The 23928-nt window shown below is 45.3% G+C and overlaps 1 protein-coding gene across 5 annotated transcripts in view; it reads left to right on the top strand.

Moving 5' to 3' along the window:
• The window catches only part of SFXN5 (sideroflexin 5), a 129521-nt gene that overhangs the window by 34665 nt on the left and 70928 nt on the right, over positions 1-23928 (top strand). For all 5 annotated transcript variants that reach the window (XM_038007103.2, XM_038007100.2, XM_007970241.3 and 2 more), the window contains exons 4-6: positions 15004-15030; positions 15644-15698; positions 17974-17999. In XM_038007103.2, the coding sequence (XP_037863031.1) occupies positions 15004-15030; positions 15644-15698; positions 17974-17999 (108 nt within the window). The remainder of the gene's footprint in view (positions 1-15003; positions 15031-15643; positions 15699-17973; positions 18000-23928) is intronic.

The raw sequence follows: 23928 nt of genomic DNA, 5'->3' as shown, positions 1-23928 counted from the left end.
TTCAGTACAGTAACATACTACCCAGGCTTGTAGCCAAGGAGCAGTAGGCTCTACCTACCATGTAGCCTAGGTGTGTAGCAGGCTTGCCCATCTAGGTTTGTGTAAGGATGCTCTGTGCTGTTTCCACAATGATGAAATCACCTAATGATGCATTTCTCAGAACATATCCCTGTTGTTAAGTGACGCATGACTGTATTTTCAGTGCGCCTTTCAATCTGAAGATTTCTGTCTTTGAGTTGCTTTTTGTTTTCCTGAAATTTTCCTTTCTGGGGCCTACCTCCGAGTTCCAGGTCTTCCTTTTTCTTGGTGTATTTCATCATTTTGGTGGAACACCTCTTCTAGTAGCTTCCTGAAAAAGGGTAAATGAGAAGAAAGTTTTGAGTCTTTTTATGTCTGAAAAATTATAATTCTGCACTCAGCCTTAATTGACAGTTTGGCTGAGGAGAAAATTCTAGGTTGACAATCATTTTCCTTCAGATTTTTGAAGACCATTGCGCTATTTTCTTCTGGGTTCCAATATAGCTGTTGAAAAACCTGATGCCGTTTCATTCCTGATTCTTTGCGGTCTGTTTTCTTTCTTTGGAAATATTTAGGATCTTCTCTTTATCTGTGAAATTTGTTTCTGAAATTCCACAATGCTGTTTCTTTTAAAATTTATCATTTTGGATTCTTGATTACCCCTTTCAATCTAAAGACTCCTGTCTTCAGCTCTGGCAAAATTTTTAATTGCTTTCATCACTTTTTCTCATTCTGGAACTTCTGTTAGTCAAATAGTAGCCATCGTAGGCTGGCACATAGCTTTTCTCACCTTTTTTCTCTTCTATTCATCACTATGGGCCAGAAGCGAGGGTAGGGCCTGGGGGATAGAGCGGGTAGGAAGCTGGATGAGGTTCTTGTCTGCACCACCAGAAACCAGGCAGTGACACTGAAAGCACATGATACCATGGCAGAGCCGTGGAAGGGGTGACCCTCCCAGACTCGGGGTGTCTGGAAGAGATTTCTGCCCTGAGATGTGAGGGCTGACAGGGCTGGTGAAGAGCAGGTGGGAGTGGTCCAGGCAAGGAGGCCACACTCTCCTGGAGATCAAGGGAGCAAGACCCTACAGAAGGAGAGAATGGGCAAATATGCTAGACTGGAGCATGGTGATGGGAGTAGAGGGCAAATGCATGAGCAGAAGCAGCACCTTGGCCAGATGCTCCTGTGCAGGGCCCTGGGAGAGTGACAGACTTGCAGTACCTGCCCACACGGGGCCCATCTGAACGGGTGTGCACTGTGTGCTGAGTCATGGGCAGCCGTCAGCTGGGAGGGCAGGCTGCGATCTCCTCTTTCCTGAGCAGTGGGACTTCTCTCTGGCAGTGAGCACCTGAGAACCTGGCACCCCACCCTACTCAGGCCGAAGCAGTCCCCAGCCCCTTTCATGTTCTTCTCAGACCTGTGAGAGTTGGATCCTGCCTCTGTGGCCTCTGGACCATGTGTTTGCTCCTGGCCCAAGCTCTGCTCTGCCCCTTTCTTACTGAGGTTGGCCTCTTGGGACCCCTTCCAGCTCCCAGAGTGTGGGGAATGAAGCCATATTACCTCCTCTTTGCTCCCTTCAGTAGCTTAGAGCTGCCTGTCCTGTTTCCCGGGCCTCTTTTGTTTTCTGTCCTGAAAGCCCCCATGTGCCTCCAGGGAGCTGGGGAGGAGGGGAACTGGGTGGAGGGGCAGCTTGGCACTAACTGTGCTTCCCGATTCTGGCTCATGTTGGTGATGCCTGCAGTGTCCATCTGGTGGCTGGGTAGCACAGTGCTCTAGGTGTGAGCCTGCCACTATGGCCCCCTAGAGGCAGATCCTCCTCCCTCCTTTCCCCCAACCTCCTGGCTCCCCCTGCACCAGCTCTCACAAATGCTTCCCTCCCTCGGCTTCAGTCAGCCAATATACATCCTCCTCTGACCTCCGCAGACACAGGAGCAGAGGGGATAAGTGGTGACATGGCAGCTCAGGGCTTGGGGGGCTTGGCAATCCATAATTAACAGTGACTGTTCCTGCCCCAGGCTGACCCTGCTCATCTGAAGTGGCCCGGGTGGTTCTTGGTCTCAGTCTGGACAGTGTCCTCACTTGCATCTGGGCTCTGCACTTGCTCTGATGCCTTTGCAGGTGTGCGGGCCAGAAGCCTGCAACTGGGTCCCGAGGCCTGCAGGCCTGTCTTGGTGTTGTGGGCAGTGCTGATTAACTTGTGACACTCTCTTTTTTTACCCGTTTGTCATCTAACCTGACTTCCAGGTACAACACCTCACCAGTGGGTATGCGCAAATGTATTGATAGTTTGTTCACTTCTGATGGCCTTGGTTTGGTCTTCTGTTGTGGGTGGCTACTCTCTCCTCCAGGGACCATTACCTTGTTTAAAGGTTTCTATACCAGCCAAGCATGGTGTTTCACATCTGTAATTCTAGCACTTTGGGAGGCCAAGACAGGTGGATCACCTAAAATCAGGAGTTCGAGACCAGCCTGACCAATATGGTGAAACCCCGTCTCTACCAAAAATACAAAAATTAGTCGGGCATAGTGGCATGCACCTGTAATCCCAGCTACTCAGGAGGCTGAGACAGGAGAATTGCTTGAACCCGGGAGGCAGAGGTTGCAGTGAGCCGAGATCACGCCACTGCACTCCAGCCTGGGTGACAGAGCGAGACTCGGTGTCAAAAAAAAAAGATTGCTATACCAATGAATCACTGGTTCTGAGGACAGAATAAAAATGAGTATAATTTACCTTTTGGGTTTAGCAGGTAAAAATCTGAAGAGCTAGGAACCCTAATAAGGACTGTAGCTATCAGTTAAAAAAACAAAGCCACAGTGTGCAAAAATGTGAGCATAGACACAGCCAATTAAGTTTCTGAATGTTGACTCTGATCTGTACATTTGTATGTGCTGGGGCTTTGCCAGAAGAGTTTGGTGTAGATGGAGGTGGGTGGGGCTAAATATGGAAGACCCCTCCCCATGGCGAGCCACCGCTCGCTGTGTGCTTACGAAGTGCGGGGTATTACACCATAAGTGCTAGCGCTTTCCACATATTATCTCAGCTAATCTTCACATAAACTTGTCAGTAGGTACCTATATCAACCTCATTTTATAGTGAGACTCAGAGACGTTGCATTATTTGCCTAAGGTCACATAGCTAGTATGTGGTGGGGCAGGGATCTGACACTGGGCCTCTTAGGTCTAATGGGAGAGACATCTTCTGTAAGTGAGAGAGACAGAGAGAAAAAAGATAAGAAAAAGAAAGCTGAGAAGGACGCTGGAGGTTACAGGCCAGATTGTGAAAGTCTTTGAAAACCAGGCAGAGATGCTGGATGTGTTGTGTGGGGTAAGAGGAAGCTACTGAAAGCTGTTGAGCAAGGGAGTAGCACAACAGTGGTATTGTGGTAGGATCAGTCAGTGGCAGTGCCAGAGTGCACTGGGGAGGAGTAAGTGCTATTACAGAAACCAGCTCGGAAGCGACTGGAGTGATGGGGAGTGTGGTAAGCAGGTTACTGGGAGCCACTGTAGCTCCTGAATGGCGGGGCTTGTCCCTCATTCCACATTCCCCAGAGGCTGGGAAACAGCCAGCCTTTCCTAAGTGCCTACCCTGCACCCAGGGTAATGAATGTATGGGTTACTCGGAGCCCCCATGCAGGATGGATTTCTGTCTGCGACCTGCCTAGGAGAAAGAGCTGCTGGGATGCAAGAGATCTTGCAAGTCTTCTCTGGCAGAAAGGAAATGGGGTCAGCTGTGTTTGGGCTTTGCTGAAAATAGCAGAGCAAATACCAGAGGCAGGATTAAAAATACTTGTGCCCCAAGTCTTCTGTGGGCATCAGCAGGTTTGTCAGATGCTGAAGGGAAGGCTTGGCTGACCTGCTAGTCTTACCCTGACTCTTAGCATCAAGCTCTGGGGATCCTGGTCAGCACCCTGCCCTTCTGGGCCAGCCCCAGGATGGCCCTAACTGGGAGCACAGAACAGGCAAGTGATCAGTAGGAGCTGAGTCATTTCTATGATGTGCTAGGTGTTGTACTGAGTGCTGTAGATGCATCTGTGGGCTGGGTCCCTGCAGTGGCTTCCTAGATGATCTCCCCATACTACCTGGGCCTCTCTGTCCATTGCCGATACAGCAGATGGAGCGATCTGTGAAATTATACAGGACATTGTTTGTTCCTCTGCTCCAGGGTTTCTCAGACTTGGCACAATTGGCATTTGGAGCCAGATTATTCTTTTTTGCGAGGGCTGTCCAGTGTACTGAGGGTGTTTAGCAACCTGCCTGGCTTTGACCCAGTAGATGCCATTAGCTTCCCCTCCCCAGTCATGACAACCAAAAATGTTTTCTGATGTTACCAAATGTCCCCTGGGTGCAGAATCCACCCCCCCCAGTTGGGAACCACTGTTCTAGTAGAAACTATAGTGGTCCCCTTTTGCACATAGAGTAAAAGCCATAGTCCTTAACCTGGCCTGCAAAGCCCCCAGTCCTCTCTGAGCTTGTCTCCTACTGCTCTCCCCTATTTGGTCCACTCCAGTCACACCGGTCTCCTTGCTGTCTCTCAGACATACCAGACAGGCCCACTTCTGCCTCAGGGCCTTTGCAGTAGCTGTTCTGTCTCCTACTAGATAACTGCGTGACTCATTCTCTCCTTCCAGTGTTTCTTCCAATATCACCTCAATGGGACCCACCCTGACCACCTTACTTATGTCTGTAATCTCCATCTCTGCCACCTGCTCACACTTGCTATCCTCTTGTCCTATTCTATTTTCCCTAGTTTCCTGAAGCACTTATCCTTCTAATATATCAGATAATTTGCTTATTTATTGTTTGTGTTGCATATTGTTCGTCTGTCTGTGCAACCCTCTAAACTCAACAGAAGCAGAGATTTTGGCCCGTTTTTGTCACTGATGTGTCCTTAGCACCTAGAGCAGTGTTCAGCACATAGCAGATGCTCGATAAGTATTTGTTAAATAAATTCATTATTAATTTTCACAATAACCTTGAAAGTGTTCACATCCTCACATTACAAATGAGGAAGAGGAGGCTCAGAAAGATTAAGTATATTGCCCTAAAACACATAGCCAGCAAGCGGGAGATCTAGAACTTAACCCGGGTCTGGAGAGAAACAAACTGTGTGTATAGGGAAGTTGCCAGTGCTGCTGTGTGCTATGCTGCAGAACTAGGCGAAGAGTCTCTCTTCTTTCGTGAGTCTGTAGAATTGGGGGTACCCTCACCCGACATAGACTTACAATAGGTACATACTACCTGGAAGTAACCATGGCAACAAAATTAATGGTGAGGTATAATGTGATTGGCCCAACTGATAAATTAGGAAGTTTTTTTTGTTTGTTTTATGGAGGCATTCTTTGCCTTACAGAAGGATCCCCTTCAGGCTCTGTTTAATTACCTTCTGGAGGTTGTTTTAAATAGGCTCTGTCTTTGCTGCCTTGGGAGGTTTGGAGAAGCAGCTTGGAAGGAGGCAGAGGGGAAGGGGAGCGAGCCAGACTGGGGGTGGTGCTGGGCTGTTCCTCCTCCCTCTGGGTGTTGGGGGTGTGCCCCGCTCTGGCTGAGAAGGCCCAGGCTGGTTGGTGAGTGTCCTCTGCCCCTCCCTTGGACTCTACACCCTACTTCAGATAGGTTCAGATGGCAGTTCAGCTGAGATGCTGGCTGTTTTTGAAATTAACCAACTTCTGGGATTGTCCAGCCACCTCTCACCCAGATTGCTTCTCCACACCTGCTTTATGTCTTCATTCACCAAGTTGAGAAATCAAGCAAGGTTCAAAGTCTCATATCCACACTGATTTGTTGTTGGAGCCAGTAGGTCCCAAGGGATCAAAACTGCATATTTTTATGCTCAGCAGAGGCACAGAGGAGATGGACTGAGCCCACACCAGATGAGGTCTTAAGCAGGAATTGTAGTTTAAAGTGGAGATGCTTCAGTGGTCTAGTGAGAAGATGCTGCGGGCTCCCTGTCCTAGATTCCCAGTGTGGATGGCCTGCCCACTGCATCTTATTTGACCTCCTGTCGAACTCTTGACATCCTAGGATGATCCTTTTCTATCATCTATTTGCAGGACTGGCTTGTGAAACTTCAAACTAGCAACCAGCTCTTGGCTTGTGGGTGGTACATTCCCTGCTGCCATTTTTGCATCCAACATTTAACCCCTTAAAGTCAACGTTTGATCCAGCAGGTCCTAGGGAAAAGCCTAGACCCAAGGAGTCAGACCTGAGTCCTTGTCCTGTTCTCCCCCTAAGCTGGGCCTGGCCTCATACACCGTAGGACAGGAAGGGACCCTGCAGAGACTTGCTTCTACCTCCTGTCCCTGCTTCTGCTTAATTTAAAAAATAATACAAGTCTAAGCTGTGAGGTAATTTGCGGAGGCAGACTATGTAAGTTAGTGACTGAGAGAGGGCCAAAGTCCATGATCCTGACTGTTGTCACCGTGGCCTGGCAATGGGATCAGCCCAAACAAGATCAGATCATCACTAGGAATTTTTGTTGAAAATGGAGATGTTCCTCCCACCTCACCCCAAAACCTCTGAGGCTGGTGTGTTGTCAGATGCCTCAAGAAGAGCCTCAAGCACCACTTTAGGTTCCATTCCTTCCTTTCTTCCCTGAAAATCTTTTCCCGATATCACTGGAAGCAGTTTCCAATAACCCCAAATGGGTTATATTAGTTAAAGTGATACTAGCTGCTGTAACAAAAAGATCCCCAAATGCACTAGCTTAAATGAGACAGTTTATTTCTGTCCTGTGTAACAGCTCAAGTTCCAGGTGTGCAAGTACCTCTGCCCCACAGGATTATTCAGGGACCCAGGCTCCTTCCATCAGGTTTCTCTACCGTGTCTTTGGGCGTTGTGCTATCTTCATGGCTGAGGCTGGGCTGCAGCCACATCCTTGCACTGGCTCACAGGAAGGGGACAGAAAGCATGGAGGGGGAGGCACTGGCCTGGAAAAGGCACATCACTTCCCCTCAGATGCCACTGGGGGTCTCAACCACATGGACGAGCCTCATTGCAGAGGAGGCTGGGAATTGTGTAACAGGCCAGCCACCTGCCAGCTTCTGTTCTATGACTATGGACAACACAACAGGACATGATTTTTGTTGGATAAGGGTCAATAAAGGGCTTGGAATTTGTGCATCTTCTATTATATTTTTCTAGTGGTTACCTTTAATTTTTAAACAAATATTTTAAAGTAGGTAATATATGAACAAGATACAGAATTCTAAAGGTATGAAAAGAATAGGGATTTTTAAAAAAACTTTCCCTTTTTCTCTCCCCTAGCTGCCCACTTCCCTCCCTAGTCATTGGTTCCTTCTGTATTATGCCAGAAATCTCTGTATAATTTATCCTTTTTCTTTAAATTCTCACAATATAATAACTCCAGTGAAATTCACTGGAGCATGATTTGTAATAGCAGAAAGATAAGACAGTCACAAAAGAATAAATACTATGTAATTCCACTTATATGAGATACCTAGTGTAGTGAATGTCGTGCAGATAGAAAGCAGACAGTGATTTCCAGGAGCTGGAGAAGGGAGGAATGGGGAGGTCACCTTTAATGGGTAGAGAATTTCAGGTGGGGAAGCTGTCAGTGTTTTGGAGATGCATGGTGGTGATGGTGGCTGCCCACGATGTGAATGTACTTAATGCCAGAGAACTGTCCATCAATAGGAAACATTTTATAAAATATTCGGACTGGGCACACTGGCTCATGCCTGTAATCCCAGCACTTTGGGAGGCCCAGGTAGGAGGACTGCTTGAGACCAGGAGTTCGTGACCAGCCTGGTCAACATAGCGAGATCTCATCTCTACAACAATGACAAATATATGTGTGTGTGTATTATATATAACAAATATATATACTTTTTCATTCATTCAAGGGTTTTGGTTGGAAGAATAAGACTGCTTTCTGTGCACTGATGTGGAAAGATCTCCAAAATATATGACAAGCCCGAGGGGCAGAACAGTGCAGTGACGAGCTAGCCTTTAGAGATGGAAGCAAGTGGTAGTTAAGGGCGGGGACTCTCAAGGCAGACTGCTTGGGTTCAAATCCCAGTGCTGCGAGACTTTGTTTTTTTGTTTGTTTGATTTTAGTTTTTTTTGTTTTGTTTTGTTTCATTTTGAAACAGGGTTTCACTCCTGTCACCTAGGATGGAGGGCAATGGCGTGATCTTAGCTCACTGCAGCCTCCACTTCCTGGGCTCAGGCGATTGCCTCAGCCTCCCAAGTAGCTGGGACTACAAGTGTACGCCACTGTGCCTGGATAATTTTTGTACTTTTTCTAGAGTTGGGATTTCACTATGTTGCCCAGGCTGTTCTCAAACTCCTGAGCTCAAGCAATCCACCCGCCTCAGCCTCCCAAAGTGCTGAGATTACAGGTCTGAGCCACCACGCCCAGCCTGCTGTGGGACTTCAGGCAAGTCACTTAATCTCTCTGAGCCTAAGTTTCCACATCTGTAAAAATGGGAGATATATGAATCCCAACCTCCTAGGGCTGTTGAGGGGATTAAATAAGTGAATAAGTCATTCTGGCCAACCTTAGATGTTGATGTGCTCCAGTGCCAGGGAGACCCAGGTGAGGAGGCCTGGGTGCCCATCTCCATTTTGGCACCGACCCCTGGGGCCCTGGCTTAGTCACTTAGTTTCTCTGAGATGCCTTACCTAGTCTAAAGAGCATCTGTCTACCCCAGGCATTTGGGGGATAAAACAATAGAGATGAAGTTACTTTGAAAGATGATTAACTCCTTTAAAAAACTGCTCATTTGAATTGCTTCCTTCTATTTTAGGCAAAACTATTGAGCACGTTCTATGAGTCAAATATTTTATATATACATATGTCATTTAACGCTTGGTGTTAGTCAGATCGAGCCAAATGTTAGTACAAATAACGCCCCGGTTTCAGAGGCTGAACACAGTCAGGTCTGTTTCTCATTCATATCTGACTCCATTGCAACTCGGGGACCTGGCAGAGGCCAAAGATGATGCCAAGATGCCTCCTTTCACTCGTGTCTTCTAGGGCCTCACTGTCCTCCACCGGATCCTCCTTGGGAGGCTTCGGGGACTGGAACTGGCGAACGTCATTTCCACCCACAGTCCATTAGCCAGCACCCGGTCCCAGGAGGCCACTTGACTGTGGGGGAGGCTGGGAATCATAGGCTTAGCTGTGTGCCCATAAATGCAGACTGCCAGGGCACCCTCCCTTATAACAACTCATGTTACTGATGGAGAACCAGGCACAGAGGCAAAGTGATTTGCCCAGGGACACACATGGAGTAAGCGACAGAGCCAGGATTTGTCCCCTCTCTCTTTTTCATTGTATCCTGTTCTTCTTTCATGTCTGTCTGCTCTGAAGATGCTAGAGTGTTTTTAAAATGTTCTTTAGTTCCTACATTGTCTCCTTTCCTCAGAATTCATTTTCTGTGTATGCATGTGTAGGCTCACTGAGCAATGATCTGTTTCATTGGGGTCCTCCAAATATCAGCATTTCTAGGCAGAGCTGACCATATCATTGGTGAGACTCAATATGGAATAGAAATGCAAGACCCTTGTCCACAAAACAAAAGAAGCTTTTCCTTCCTTTCTGAGTTCTCTCTCTTCCCCCATTCTTCTCTGGTCCTGGCAAGGTGTTTTTTTATTTGCTCTTTAGTGTTTCTCTTCCTTAGCCACAGGGGACACTTGTGGGACAAGTGCAGACCCTCACAGGCACCTGGAGTCCTGCCTCACAACTTGATGCATGGGGTCTGCATGGCCCTCCCTGCGCCCAGGCCTCTGACAGGAGTGGAGGGTTGCAGCAGTCACTGGGTGGCCAAGAACTCATTTCAGGGAGGTGGCTGAGGCAGTGGGAGACAGGACCACGTGTGAGCTGAGGGTCCAGGCTGCCAGCGTGTGCTCCATTCTCCCACTGCACTTAACTTATGAAACTCAAATTCAAAGATAAAGTCATGCCTCACTTAACATCAGGGATATGTTCTGAGAAATGTGACATTAGGTGATTTTGTCATTACGGGAACATCATAGAGTGCACTTATACAAACCTAGATGGTAGAGCCTACTCCACACCTAGGCTGTATGGTACAGCCTGTTACTCCTAGACTATAAACCTGTACAGCATGGTACTCTACTGAATACTGTAGGCAGTTGGAACACATGGTATTTGTGTATCTAAACATAGACAAGGTACAGTAAAAATAACGGCATAAAAGATTAAAAAGATGGGGCCAGGCACGGCGGCTCATGCTTGTAATCCTAACACTTCGAGAGGCTGAAGTGGGAGGATTGCTTGAGCCCGGGAGTCAGAGACCAGCCTGGGCAACATAGGGAGACCATGTTTCTACAAAAACACACAAAAAATTAGCCAAGTGTGGTGGCACATGACTGTAGTCCCAGCTACTCAGGAGGCTGAGGTGGGAGGATTGCTTGAGCTGGAGAGGTGGGGGCTACAGTGAGCCGTGATGATATCACTGCACTCCAGCCTGGGCGACAGAGCAAGACCTGTCTAAAAAAAGAAAAAAAAGATAAAAAATGATATACCTTCATAGAACACTTACCATGAATGGGGCTTGCAGGACTGGAAGTTGCTCTGAGTGAGTGAGTGAGTGAGTGAGTGAGTGAGTGAGTGGTCAGTGAACGTGAAAGCGTAGGATATGACTGTGCACTACAGTAGGCTTTATAAAGACATATCCTTAGGCTGCACTGAATTTATTGTAAAAATGCTCTCTCTTCAAAATAAATTAACCTTAGCTTACAGTAGCGTTACTTCATAAACTTGTACATTTTTAAAACTTTTTGACTGTTTTGTAATAACACTTAGCTTAAAACACAAACACACTGTACAACTGTACAAAAAAAATTCTTGTCTATAAGCTCTTTCCTATTTTTAAACATTTTTACTTTTTTAAAAACCTTTCTAAACGTTTTCGTTAAAAAGTAAGACACAGACACCCATATTATCCTAGGCCTACATGGAGTCAGGATCATCAGTATCGCTGTCTTTTAAATCTGGTCCCACTGGAAAGTCTTCAGGAACAGTGACACGCAGGAGCTGTCATCTCCTATGATAAGTATGCCTCTTTCTGGAATACCCCCTGAAGGGCCTGCCTGAGGCTGTTTTACAGTTAACTTTTTTAAAAAAAATATATACATAGAAGGTATACGCTCTAAAATAACAAGTGGCTGGGCACAGTGGCTCGTGCCTGTAATCCCAGCATTTTGGGAGGCTGAGGCAGGTGGATCACCTGAGATCAGGAGTTTGAGACCAGCCTGGCCAACATGTTAAAACCCTGTCTCTACTAAAAATACAAAAATTACCTGGGCATGGGGGTGGGCGCCTGTAATCCTAGCTACTCAGGAGGCTGAGGCAGGAGAATCGCTTGAACCTGGGAGGTGGAGGTTGCAGTGAACCAAGACTGTGCCATTGTACTCTAGCCTGGGCAACAAGAGTGAATCTCCGTCTCAAAAATAATAATTAATAAATAAAATAAGAAGAAGCATGGCATAGTAAACACATAAACCAGTAACGTTGTTTATTATTGTCGGGTGTTGTGCTAGGCTTTTATGTGACTGGCAATGCAGTAGGTTGGTTTACGCCAGCATTTCCACAAATGTGAGTAATGCATTGTACTATTACTTTAAGATAGCCACAAGGTCACTAGGTCATAGGAATTTTTCAGCTCTCTTGTAGTCTTATGGGACCACTATTGTATATGTGGTCTGTCATTGACCAAAATGTCCTTAGGTGGCAATGCCTGTATTAAAGTCAAGACAGCAACCGTGTCGGGCGAGGTGGCTCATGCCTGTAATCCCAGCATTTTGGGAGGCCGAGGCAAGTGGATCACTTGAGGCCAGGAGTTCAAGCCAGCCTGGCCAACATGGTGAAACCCCGTCTCTACTAAAAAAATAAAAAATAGCCGGGTGTGGTGGCGCATGCCTGTAATCCCAGCTACTGGAGAGGCTGAGGCACAAGAATCACTTGAACCTGGGAGGAGGAGTTTGCAGTGGGCCGATATCACACCACTGCACTCCAGCCTGGGCGGAAAAAAAAAAAAAAAAAAGACAGCAGCATCAGACCACTGGAACGGGACCTCCTTCTCAGCATTGCGCTGATGACCTGTCCACGAATCCAACCCTCTTGTGGGTCATTTCTTTGGGATCCTTTCTGTTTCCCTGGAGAAGGTGTCTCCATCCTCCTAGCTGTGGTGTCCTGGGAGCTGGACACAGATGGGCTCCTTTAGAGACTCAGCACTCAGATCCTTGCCTGGTCCCCCTGTGCCTGTGACCATGTCTGGGCTGTTCTGATTCAGCTTCGCTGGAGAATAAACCTCCATTACCTGGGCGGGGACTTTGGGCCTCCCTGCTCCGTGCGCTGGGACATTTTCAAACTCTCTCCCTGCTCTCTGGCCATGCTGCCTGCACCTTCGCGGTGTCTGGAGCTCTAGTTGGGCTGAGCCCACTCACTCCCGCTGAGCATGTGGGGTGCACTTCCACCCTCTGCAACATTGCCAACCTCTCGTCTCTTCATCAGCTTACCACCTTTCAAAGATGTGTGACATCTTCCGCCTGCTGTATGTCCCCTTCCTCCCTGAGGGGATTTTCAGCTGGTTTATTCCTTTGCAGTTCTTTTCTCGAGGATTTGGGAAGAAAAGGAGATGAAACTGTGCCTTGGCATCACTGTGCCTTGCCAGAAGTCAACTTAAGTCTAGATATACTTCTGTTTTAGAAGACGATATTCCTCCATTAAGCATGTATTGAGCACCTACTGTGTTCCAGGCCCTGTGGGGTTGGAATGTGCTAGGAGACAGTGCTGAAAAGCCAGTTCCTACCTCTGAGTGGCCTGACTGTGAATCCAGAGGGGAGAGGATGCAGAAGGTTATGACTAGGGTGGAAGGTGTGGGGTGTCAGGAGTCTGTGTACAGAGCCTGGGGTCACACCAGGGACAGAGCCCAGACTTGACCGTGCACTTCAGGAAGCTGCTTACTGAGCAAAGAGGGAAGGATTGGCCTTTTATCTTTTTATATATATATATATAACCTCTTAGCTGTTAGGCTCTCACTTAACCTTTGTGCTAGCAGTGATTCCACTTTTTGACTTTTCTCTCGTCAGTCCCCTCTGTTCCCCAATTATTATTTTTTAAACATTGACTGCTTCTAATCTGCCTGGGTCTGGAATAGCAGACAATCAAGTGTGTTGGAAATGTGTCTAAAATAAGAGTTAATTAGGCTGTGAAGTAAGGTTTGAGGGACTCAGCTGTGAGAAAAATGCATAAACTTTAATGTATCAATTTTATAACTTCTATTTTTACTACCCAGTAGCCTTCTTAACTTCTGCAGCTTAATTTATGTTCCAGATGACCAACATTGCCATATACATGAGGCATAACAACCATTCTATTATAAAACTTTAACATCAGCTGCTGGCTGTATCTTCCTTCTAGCCCCATAGCCTTCTTTCTCTATTAAAAAAAATATACTGGCCTTTGGTTTTTTTCTTTTTTCTTTTTTTGGAGACAGGTTCTCACGCTGTCATCCAGGCTGGAGTGCTATGGCACAATCATGATTCACTGCAGCCTCTACCTCCTGGGCATAAGTGTTCCTCCCACCTCAGCCTCCTGAATAGCTGGGTCTGCAGGCACATGCCACCACGCCCTGCTAATTTTTAAGAGTTTTTGTAGAGATGGGGTCTCCGTTTGTTGCCCAGGGTGGACTGATCCTGGGCTCAGCGATCCTCCTGCTTTGACCTCCTAAACTGTTGGGGCTACAGTCGCGAGCCACTGTGCCTGGCTGCCGGACAGTGTAAATGTTTATTTACCATGTTTCCTTGATTTGAAAAGGCCTGGGCCGGGCGTGGTGGCTCACACCTGTAATCTCAGCACCTTGGGAGGCCGAGGCAGACAGATTATGAGGTCAGGAGTTTGAGACCTGCCTGATCAACATGGTGAAATCCCGTCTCTACTAAAAATACAAAAATTAGCCGGGCGTGGTGGTGAGCACCTGTAATCCCAGCTACTCAGGAGGCTGAGGCAGGAGAATCACTTGAACCTGAGAGGCGGAGGTTGCAGTGAGCTGAGATCGCACCACTGCACTCCAGCCTGGGCAACAGAGCGAGACTCCATCCCCCCCGCCCAAAAAAAGCCTACTTTATCACATTATAACATCTGTAAAATGAAATGAGTCTTTTAATTGGTGGGGGTCTTGGTATTATGGTCATAGTTTTCTTTCGTATGTGGCACATAATAGTATATCTTAGGATCAGTGGTGTCTTAGATTTGATGCAATACAGTATTTAGGTCATTTGAGGGGATTGACAAATTATTCTGTTTCTCCAACCTGTCTCTTTGCTGGAAAGAGACAGCCTCATCAGCATTTGAAAGGAACTTTTTTCTCCCTATAGCCTTCTTATAACAACAACAGGCATAATAATGTCAGCAACAGTAAGCACTTACAAGCACATGCTATTGTGCTGACACTGCTCCAAGAGCTTCCCATTCACCTCTTAAATGACTCTGTGTTAGAGGCATGGCTATTAGACCCATTCCACAGATGAGGAAACTGAGGCTCAAAGGTAGAAGTGGCACAGCAGGGAATCTAGGCTACCTCTGAAAAAATTATATTATGCTGCCACTAGTGATTCTGGGAGACAGTTGAAATATCTTCATTTAAATCAGAGGTTTCTACCTGCTTATGACTTAGAGTCAACTAGGGAGCTTTAGGAAAATGCTGAAAAAATTATCCAAGGAATTCTAAAGTGCAGACAGAGTCGAGAACCCCTGGCTTCATTGATCCGTGTTAGGTCCCCTAGCTCTGCCATTCTGGGACCTCTCTGGCCCTTACTCTTTGATGCCACACCCCCAGGATAGGATGACTGCCCAGCCTGGGCTGGCAAGGACAGCCCGAGCTTCTTATGCTTTCGGAGATGGATCCCTGGGTTAGAAAACATGGGTTGGAAACCTTAAACCAATATATGCTTTTGATTTTTGTTCTTTATTTTCTTTTCCTTTCTCTCTCTTTCTTCCAGCTCTGGAGTGCACAGAAAATCAAGCAGGTAATCCAGTTTTGGATTCTCTATTTCCTTCTCCATGCTGTCCTGGACTCCACCCTGCCCTGTCCCAGGGATCTAGTGGAAGCTCCTCCTCCCATGGTTCTTCCGGGCTCTCACATTTACCCTTGACTCCCTCACTCCTTCCTTCTGCCCTGGCACCCAAGGGCCAGAGTCTCTGAAGCCTGGAGCTCAGGCCAGGCTGGCCTTTGCTTGGGTTCTCTGAGCTCCTGCAAGAGACAGGGCTCTGTCCACAAAATCCTTATTATGTGCCTACCACGTGCCAGGCATGGGGGTAGAGGACCTGCAAGGTAGACATGATCCCATTCCCCATGGACTTTTGCTGTCCACTGCATTCAGCTTTTAGGGTAAGTTAGGAGAAGGGGTGCTATCTGTTTATGGCCCATGGTTTGGTATTCTCTTGCCTCGAGTGGTGGAAAGGCCTAACTGGCCACAAGGCAACTTACAGCCACTGGTGTCTGAATCTTCCCAGAGAAGTTGTCCTCTTGCCTTCTTCCTCCCCTAATGCCTCTGCTTGTCTCCCTCCTCCCTTCCCCTTCCCCGTTCCCCCTCCCTGCACCCTTGTCCCCACCCCATTCTCTGTTCCTGCTTTTTCCAGGCTATTCTACACCCGGACACCAATGAAAAGATCTTCATGCCCTTTAGAATGTCAGGTAAGCTCCTGGGGCCCTTCTGGTTCTGGTCAGCCTGGGGTCCTTACTCCAGTCACAGCTCCAGGAGCGTCCAGATGTTTTGGCCTAAGGAGGGGACAGAGCCTGTCACAATTGTGGCCATATTTGCACCTATACGTTCACCTCAGCTCACCTGTACAAGATGGGGGCCAGGCCTCAGAATCCTCTATGGAGCTTGCCTGGCTTTTCTGCCTGAGCAGTTGGGGTGGAGCTGGGCCTTCCACAGGCAAATCTGGTAGCCCCCCGTACCGCCCACTCCACATCACTCAGCACTCACTAGGACAGCCTCAGTGATGCCTCCTGTAAACAAGCTCTGGCTTCTATAAGTCATTCCCCGTCTCTTACCAGTGTGTGGCCTGCTGTTTCCTTCCAAGTCCTGCTCCCTGCCCTGCCCCTTTTAGGCAGTCAGTCTCCAGCTTAATTCTCTATTCTCTGATCCTGCAATTAGCCCTCCTTTCAGAATGGATGCACTGTTACTGCACTGCTGTGCACATACAGAAGGTGGGATTCCTGTTCTGTGGAGGCCAGGGGGCAGAGGGGAATACAAGATCCCTGCCCCAGGAAGTCCCAGTGGTGACTGAAGGGGTAGCTGTGTCTATGTGGGCTTTAGGGCTTAGAAAGCACTAGCAGGTACACAAGCTAGGCTGACATGCTGATCCCCCCCAACAGTTCTGAGAGTCTCTGCAGAGTCACACTCACGGGTGTGCTGACGCCTCCTCGTTGCCATTTCTCAGTGCAATGGGGTGCACCCACTTTGAGTTATGAGGGTGGGGTGGGAGGGCACTGCTGCTGTTGCCTTGGGAGGGCCTCAGAGGGCTGGAGAAAGGCGGTCTAAGTCAAATGGGTCAGTCAGGGTCCCCACCCCCAGAGAGCCTGACCTCATTGGGAGCAAGAAAATAAACAACCAGGGAGTAGGTGGACATGTGATGTCATTGTGTAAACTGGGGCGTTGAGTGCCCTGTGGCCCCCTTGCTTTGCCATGAAAAACTTCAAGGCTCTGAGCATTTTTTTTTCTTTTTATTTGAGACAGAGTCTCACTCTGTTGCCCAAGCTGGAGTGCAGTGGCGTGATCTCTGTCATTGCAACCTCCACCTCCCAGATTTAAGCAATTCTCCTGCCTCAGCCTCCCGAGTAGCTGGGACCGCAGGCAAACACTACCATGCCTGGCTAATTTTTATATTTTTTCATAGAGATGGGCTTCCACCATGTTGGCCAGCGTGGTCTTGAACTCCTGACCTCAAGTGATGCGCCTGCTTTGGCCTCCCAAAGTGCTGGGAAGGGCTCTGAGCGTCTTACAGGTGTGGTTGTAGATGCTCCCCAGTCCCTGCACCCGGCACAGCAGGCTCTCACCCTGAGCCTGGCTTCTCTTGTAATTCTTGACCTTTTTGAGTCATGCATTCCTCTGAGGCCCCGATCAAACTCTGGTTCTCTTCCCCAGAGAGAAGTGGGTGGGAGAGCCATGGCTCATGTGCGTGTGTGATTATGGGCACTCAGGAGCAAAGCTTCACTTTAGATGCAAGTCAATAAGCCCGATCCTGCTGTCCAGCCACTGCTCACCGGCTGCCATGGTTAGAGGTTGGGGACAAGAGGCTATCCACTGACAGCAGTTGGGGCTGTGGAGGGAGCCTCGCCCAAGGGCTGAGAGCAGCTAGGAGGCTGTACCCAGGGCCTGGCTGTGCTTCACCCCAGCTCCCTACTGCGCCACTGGGGGCGCCACTGGGGACGCCACAGATTTAAGAAACTCTGGCACTTAGAGGTGCATGGCTTAGGTGGGGAGGGAATTTTCTTTCCAGAAATGGTCATGATGCCGGCCGGGAAAATAAGGGCCTGTGTTAGAAAGACAAGCTGAGGGAAGAAGGAAGACATTCTGGGGTCCTTGGAGGATGTTCAGCCTCATGTAGTGAGTGTGGGCAGGGTGTGTCGTGCCTCACAGGAAATCGTAGGAGGATCACCAAGTGTGAAGCAGTGATGCCCCAGGCCATGGGCAGCCCTGCCTGCAGGAACAGGCCTCTGGGTTCCAGGAGAGAGTGAAAGCTGCCTGGCCAAAGGGGAGCAGAGAAGAGGAGACTGGGGACACAACCCCGGCAAGGGCTGAATGGGGAAAGCGTCTATGAGATTGGGGATGCCTCCCGCCTAACTAACCTGAACCCCTTCATTAGGGCCACTGATGGCCTAAGACCTAACCCGGAGGCTCCTGGGTATCTCAGGTGAGATGTGGGTAGATTATAAGGCCTGCCTCTTTTCTTCTCGTTCACAGGTTACATTCCTTTTGGGACGCCAATTGTAAGTGTTATCTTCAAAGGATTTCTTTTTCTAAAAAATAATTTTAAATGTCTAACTTTATGTTATTGCTCACAGATAATTGAGTTGTTGATTTAGGATAAATCAATTCCTGGAGAGAGATTACCAAATAAAATGATATGTATTTCTTACCGCATCTCTTGATGCCGATTGGCAAAGCTCTTTTCATGAAAAGCCTGATGACTTAAATCCAGCGTGGAGTCGAAAATTGCCTTCTTCCCTGCACGTTTTCTGTCCCCACTGTTGTCATTAGCACCTGCTAGTCATGGGGAAGTTTTCTCAAAGAACTTGGGAAGTAGGAGTGGAAGCATGCCTTCTGAAAAATCAAAGTTTAAAATTAATTCAGAAAGAATTTTCAGCATTCTTTTTGCTCAGTTTTATAATCAGGATTATGTTTACCCTTTATTTTTATTGGAATAAAACATACAGAAAGGTTCATTCATCATAAATGTACAGCTTGGTAAATTTTCAAAAAGCAAGCATATCCAGGGCTGGGCGCAGTGGTTCACGCCTGTAATCCCAGCACTTTGGGAGGCCGAGGCAGGTGGTTCACGAGGTCAGGAGATCAAGACCATCCTGGCTAACATGGTGAAACTCCGTCTCTACTAAAAATACAAAAAATTAGCTGGGCGTGGTGATGGCTGCCTATAGTCCCAGCTACTCGGGAGGCTGAGGCAGGAGAATGGCGTGAACCTGGGAGGCGGAGTTTGCAGTGAGCCGAGATGGTGCCACTGCACTTCAGCCTGGGCAACAGAGTGAGACTCCATCTCAAAAAAAAAAAAAGCAGGCATATTCAGTAAACATCACTTAGGTAAGGAACAGTCTGACACCCTCCCAACTGAGCTACTTCGGCCAGCTCACTTAAAGATTCAGAGCATCATCAGCATCTCAGAAACCTCACATGTGTCCTTCCCAATCACCACCCCCACAGGAAATCACTTTTCTGACTTTTATATTTTAGTTTTGCTTGTTATTGAACTTTATATAAATGGAATCATCAACATGTGCTTTTTTGTGTGTGGCTTCTTTTACTCCATATTGTGAGATTTGCTCATATTGTCTGTAACATTCGTTTGTTCTTTTCTCATTGCTGTATAATATTCCATTGTCATAAATTTTCAGAGTTTCTTTATTCATACTGTTGGTGAACATTTGGGTTTTTCTAGTTTTGGGTTTACAACAAATAGTGCTGTTTTGAACATGCTTGTACAAGTCTTTTAGTGGATATATGCCCTCATTCCTCTTGGATACAGACCTGAGAAGCTAAAAGCAGGTAACAACTATAATAAATGCAATGTGTGATCCGAGAATGGATCCTGGGTCAGAGCAGGTGGTGTCTAAACTGTATTGCAGTTTCTTATAAAGCTAAAGATGCACTTACAATATGACCAAATAACCCTACTTTTAGGTATTTATCCAAGATAAATGAATGTGTTTATTTACACAAAGATCTGTATGTGAATGTTTGTAGTAGCATTTTTCACATTAGTCTAAAACTGGAAGCAGACAAGAATGACCAACAGATGTTAAAACTATTGGGGAAAAACTAATTGAGAACAGAATATTTGCATAGTCTCAAATTTTTCTATAGATATCATAGATATTATTCCTTCCGTGTTAATTAGTTGGCATCCTCTTGAGTTTCCCTTCTGCCTCTTCCTTTGATGTTTTCTTAAAACTATCAGTATTTAGATACTGTTAATACGGTCTTTGTGTTTTTTGTTTTTTTTTTTAATTCAGGGGTAAAAATTTACTCCTGTCATTATTTATTTTGATATGCAAATTGGGCCACTTTTGACCCAACCTTAAAGCAGTTTCTCTATTTGACATGCCCCCTCAGTCTTTGAGAGCTTCAGTACTCTCTGACACAACAGGATATTCTAGGTTCATCTTTTTTTTTCTCTTTCTCTTTTTCTTTTCTTTTCCTTTCTCCTTTCCTCTTTCCTTTCCTTCATTTTCTGTCTTCATTCCTTCCTTTTTCTTTCTTTTTTCTTTTATTTTGTCTCACTCTGTCACCCAGGCTGGAGTGCAGTGGCAGGATCCTGGCTCACTGGAGCCTCAAACTCCTGGGCTCAAGTGATCCTCTTGCCTCAGCCTCCCAAGTACCTAGGACAACAGGCATGTGCCACGATGCCCAGCTAATTTCTCAAACATTTTTTTGTAGAGATGGAGTCTCATCATGTTGCCCAGGCTTGTCTTGAACTCCTGACTGAAAGCAGTCTTCCCACCTCAGCCTCCTAAAGTGCTGAGATTACAGTAGATTTGTCTGTACAGTACTTTCTTCGCCCCCATCCTAGAATAATTGATTTCTCCGAGAAGCCCTATTTCCTTTTAGAAGGAAATGATACTTAGAAACCAAGATCTTGATTTTGGGTGTACTCATTGTTACTGGAGTGTCATTGCTTCTCGGTATTCTTAGGGGACAGATCTAGGAGATACAACTTTTAAAAATTCATGAGTTTATACTGATACCTGTAATTCCCATCAAACATCTCAGTGTTCATTTGTTCTCCCATTTCATATTTGAATCTCCCTTCTCCTAATGAGATTCCAACAGTATATTTACTCACTTGCCAAATCTTATACATACAAATAAGAGTTTTCAGAATTGCTACATCAATATCACTCTCAAAATACTACTAACTAAAGCCCAAGATTTCTTTGAAGTTCTTTTTGTCTTAGAAAGTATCCTGTTGAGAGTACACAGTCAGAGTACCATGTTCAAAAGTTTCTGAATTAATTTTTTTCTTATGTGTTTATGTTATCTACTTGATGTACAGTTATAGGTTTAACTGATTTCTGTTGGCATTCCATTTTAGTTGTTTCTCCATTCTTACTAATTTATTTTTTGATATTTAGGAGATAGGAATAGTTTAAAAGTCCAAGCTATTTAAAAAGATGTACTCATAAAAGTTCCACTCCCCTTCCTATTCCTGCTACCTCCTCCTCACCTATCCTCTGTAGGTAAACAACTTCTCCTTCTTGTTTTTTTTGTGTGAGAATAAACAGATACAAATATCTGCTTTCCCCCTTTCTTCTTATATAAAATGTAGTATACTATATACAGATGTGTCTAACTTACGATGGTTCAACTTACAATTATTTGACTTTATGATATGTGACAGCAGTATACATTCACTGAAAACGATACTTGCAATTTTGAATTTTGATCCTTTCCTAGGCTAGAGATATGTGATTGATACTTTAACCATGCTGGGCAGTGCAGTTCCCAGTCAGCCATGTGATCACAGGAGTAAACAACCCATTCTACAATGTACTCTGTTGCCAGTGTTTTTTTGAATATTGCATTCTGTGTTCCACATCCCATCACATCAACAAAATGCCCATTTTCAACTTCTGATATGTTCAGTTTATGATGGGTTTATCAGGTGTAACCACATCATAAGTTGAGAAGTATCTGTACACCCTTTTGCACAATGGTTTTTTTCGCTTGATATATCTGTTTTTGTGGGTTTGTTTGTTTGTTTGCTTGTTTGTTTTAGACAGAGTCTCACTCGTCTGTTGCCCAGGCTGGAGCATAGTGGCATGATCTCTGCTCACTGCAGCCTCTGATGCCAGGTTGAAGTGATTCTCCTGCCTCAGCCTTCTGAATAGCTGGGATTATAGGTGTGTGCCTCGATGCCTGGCTAATTTTTGTATTTTTAGTAGAGATGGGGTTTCGCCATGTTGGCCAGGCTAGTCTTGAACTCCTGACCTCAAGTGATCCACTCACCTCAGCCTCCCGAAGTGTTGGGATTACAGGCATGAGCCACTGCCCCAGCTCTTCCACTTGATATATCTTGAAAATCACTGTATATCGATTTATAGAGATCTTCCTCATTATTACGTTTTTACAGCTGTATAGTATTCTACTAAGTGGAAATACCATGATTTATTTAGATAATTTCTTACATTAGATTATTTGTAATACTTTGCCATCATAAATAATGCCAAAATGATAATCTTATGGTATTGTTGGAATATATCTTGAGGGTAAATTCCTAGGTTCTATGGAAAGACTAATTAAATAGACATTTCTAGAAAGATTGATCAAGATGAAAGAGAGAAGATACAAATAAACAGCATTAGCTATAAGAAGTACAATAATTATAGATGCAGTAGCAGAATAAAAGATCTGAATGCATTGAACAACTCAAGGCAATACATTTAAAGACCTAGAAGAAATGAATACATTTCTGGGAAAATACAGCTTACCAAAACTGCCTAGAAAGACGAAATATAGAGTCTTTTTTTTTTTTTTTCTTTTCCTTTTTTGGAGACAAGATATCACTCCGTCTCCCAGGCTGGAGTGCAGTGATGCGATCATGGCCCACTGCAGCCTCAAATTACTGGACTCAAGTGATCCCTCCTGCCTCAGCCTCCCAAAGCGTTGGGATTACAGGCATGAGCTGTCATACCTGGCCTTAAAATCTGAATATACCTATAAATAAAAGGAAATTTAATTTGCAGTTTAAAATATTTGTACCACAGAACAAACAAACCAAAAATTATCACTGGGCTCTGATCTTACAGGTACCCAAAGGAATAGCTGACTTCAATTTTATAAAGCTTTCAAAAGAGAAAAAAGTGCCAGGCATAGTGGCTCACGCCTCTTATCCCAGCACTTTGAGAGGCCAAGGCAGGGGAATCACTTGAGCCCAGGAGTTTGAGACCAGCCTGGGCAACATAGCAAGACCTCGTCTCCATTGAAAAAAACAAAAAAGAGAGAGGAAAAAAAAGGAAATCTTCCCAGTTTATTTAATGAGGCACTTTGAGACCAATACCGAAGTAAATATAAGACCGAAAAAGTATAAGCCAATATCACTTGTGAAATTACATGTAAAGATTATGAAATAAAATAATAGCAAACTGAATCCAGCAATGCATCAAAGTACAACATAATGAAATGCTTTTTACCAAATACAACATTAGAGAATATATTAATATTAGTTCGTCACACTAAGAAACTGAAGAAGAAACATGATTTTCCCAGTAGATACAGAAAAAGTATTTGATAAAATAAAACATAACTCAATTTACAGTAATAATTATTATGATAAAAACAGAGCAGATTAGGTCTAGAAGGAACTTTCTTAACTTGATAGTGTCTATAAAATTTATTTAAACCAACCATAGCAGGCACCTGTCTTAAAGATGAAACAAAGGTAAATTCTTGATGTGTTGGACGGGGTAAGAATGCCTGATAATGTTGCTTCTATCTAACATTTTCTTGGAAGACTAGCAAGTGCAGTAAGACATAAAAAAATAAACAGTTATTATTGTTTATTATTGTTTATAGAGTTGGAAAGAAAGAAAAACATTTATGAGAATAGACAAACTATTGGAACTATTTTAAAAGATTTCTGGATGTAAGACAAGTATACAAAAAGATTTGTATGCCTGTAAACCTAAAACAAAATCTAGAATATGATTTTTGTAAAAGATATCATTTACAATAGTATTTTAGACAATAAGGGATATAAAAATAAATTCAAGAAGCAGTATTCAAGACCTTTGCAGAGAAACCTATACAACTTTATTGAAGGACATTGGAGAGCTAAAGAAGTAGAGAGCTGTATCATTTTGTTTTCTTCAAATTAAAATCTATATTCAATGTAATTTCAGTCATAATCTCAGCAGGATTTGTTATGGAACTTGACAGGTTCCTATGAAAAGTTACATGAATACAAGCTAAGGGATAAGAATAGCGAAGACAATTTTCAAGAATGAGGTGGTGGGAGAGGACTCACCCTACCAAATATTATAAGACAACTTGGTTTTGATACAGTGATAAGCAAATATGTCAATGGAACAGAATGGAGAACCTGGAGACATGCCTATATGGAAACTTAAGATTTGACTAAGGTGGCATTACAAATCAGTGGAGAAGAAGAACAAACCATCTGATAAT

The sequence above is a fragment of the Chlorocebus sabaeus genome, chromosome 14 (assembly GCF_047675955.1).
Source record: "Chlorocebus sabaeus isolate Y175 chromosome 14, mChlSab1.0.hap1, whole genome shotgun sequence".
NCBI lineage: Eukaryota > Metazoa > Chordata > Mammalia > Primates > Cercopithecidae > Chlorocebus > Chlorocebus sabaeus.
The sequence above is the reverse complement of the archived record's forward strand: the minus strand, read 5'-3'. Positions and strand labels throughout refer to the sequence as shown.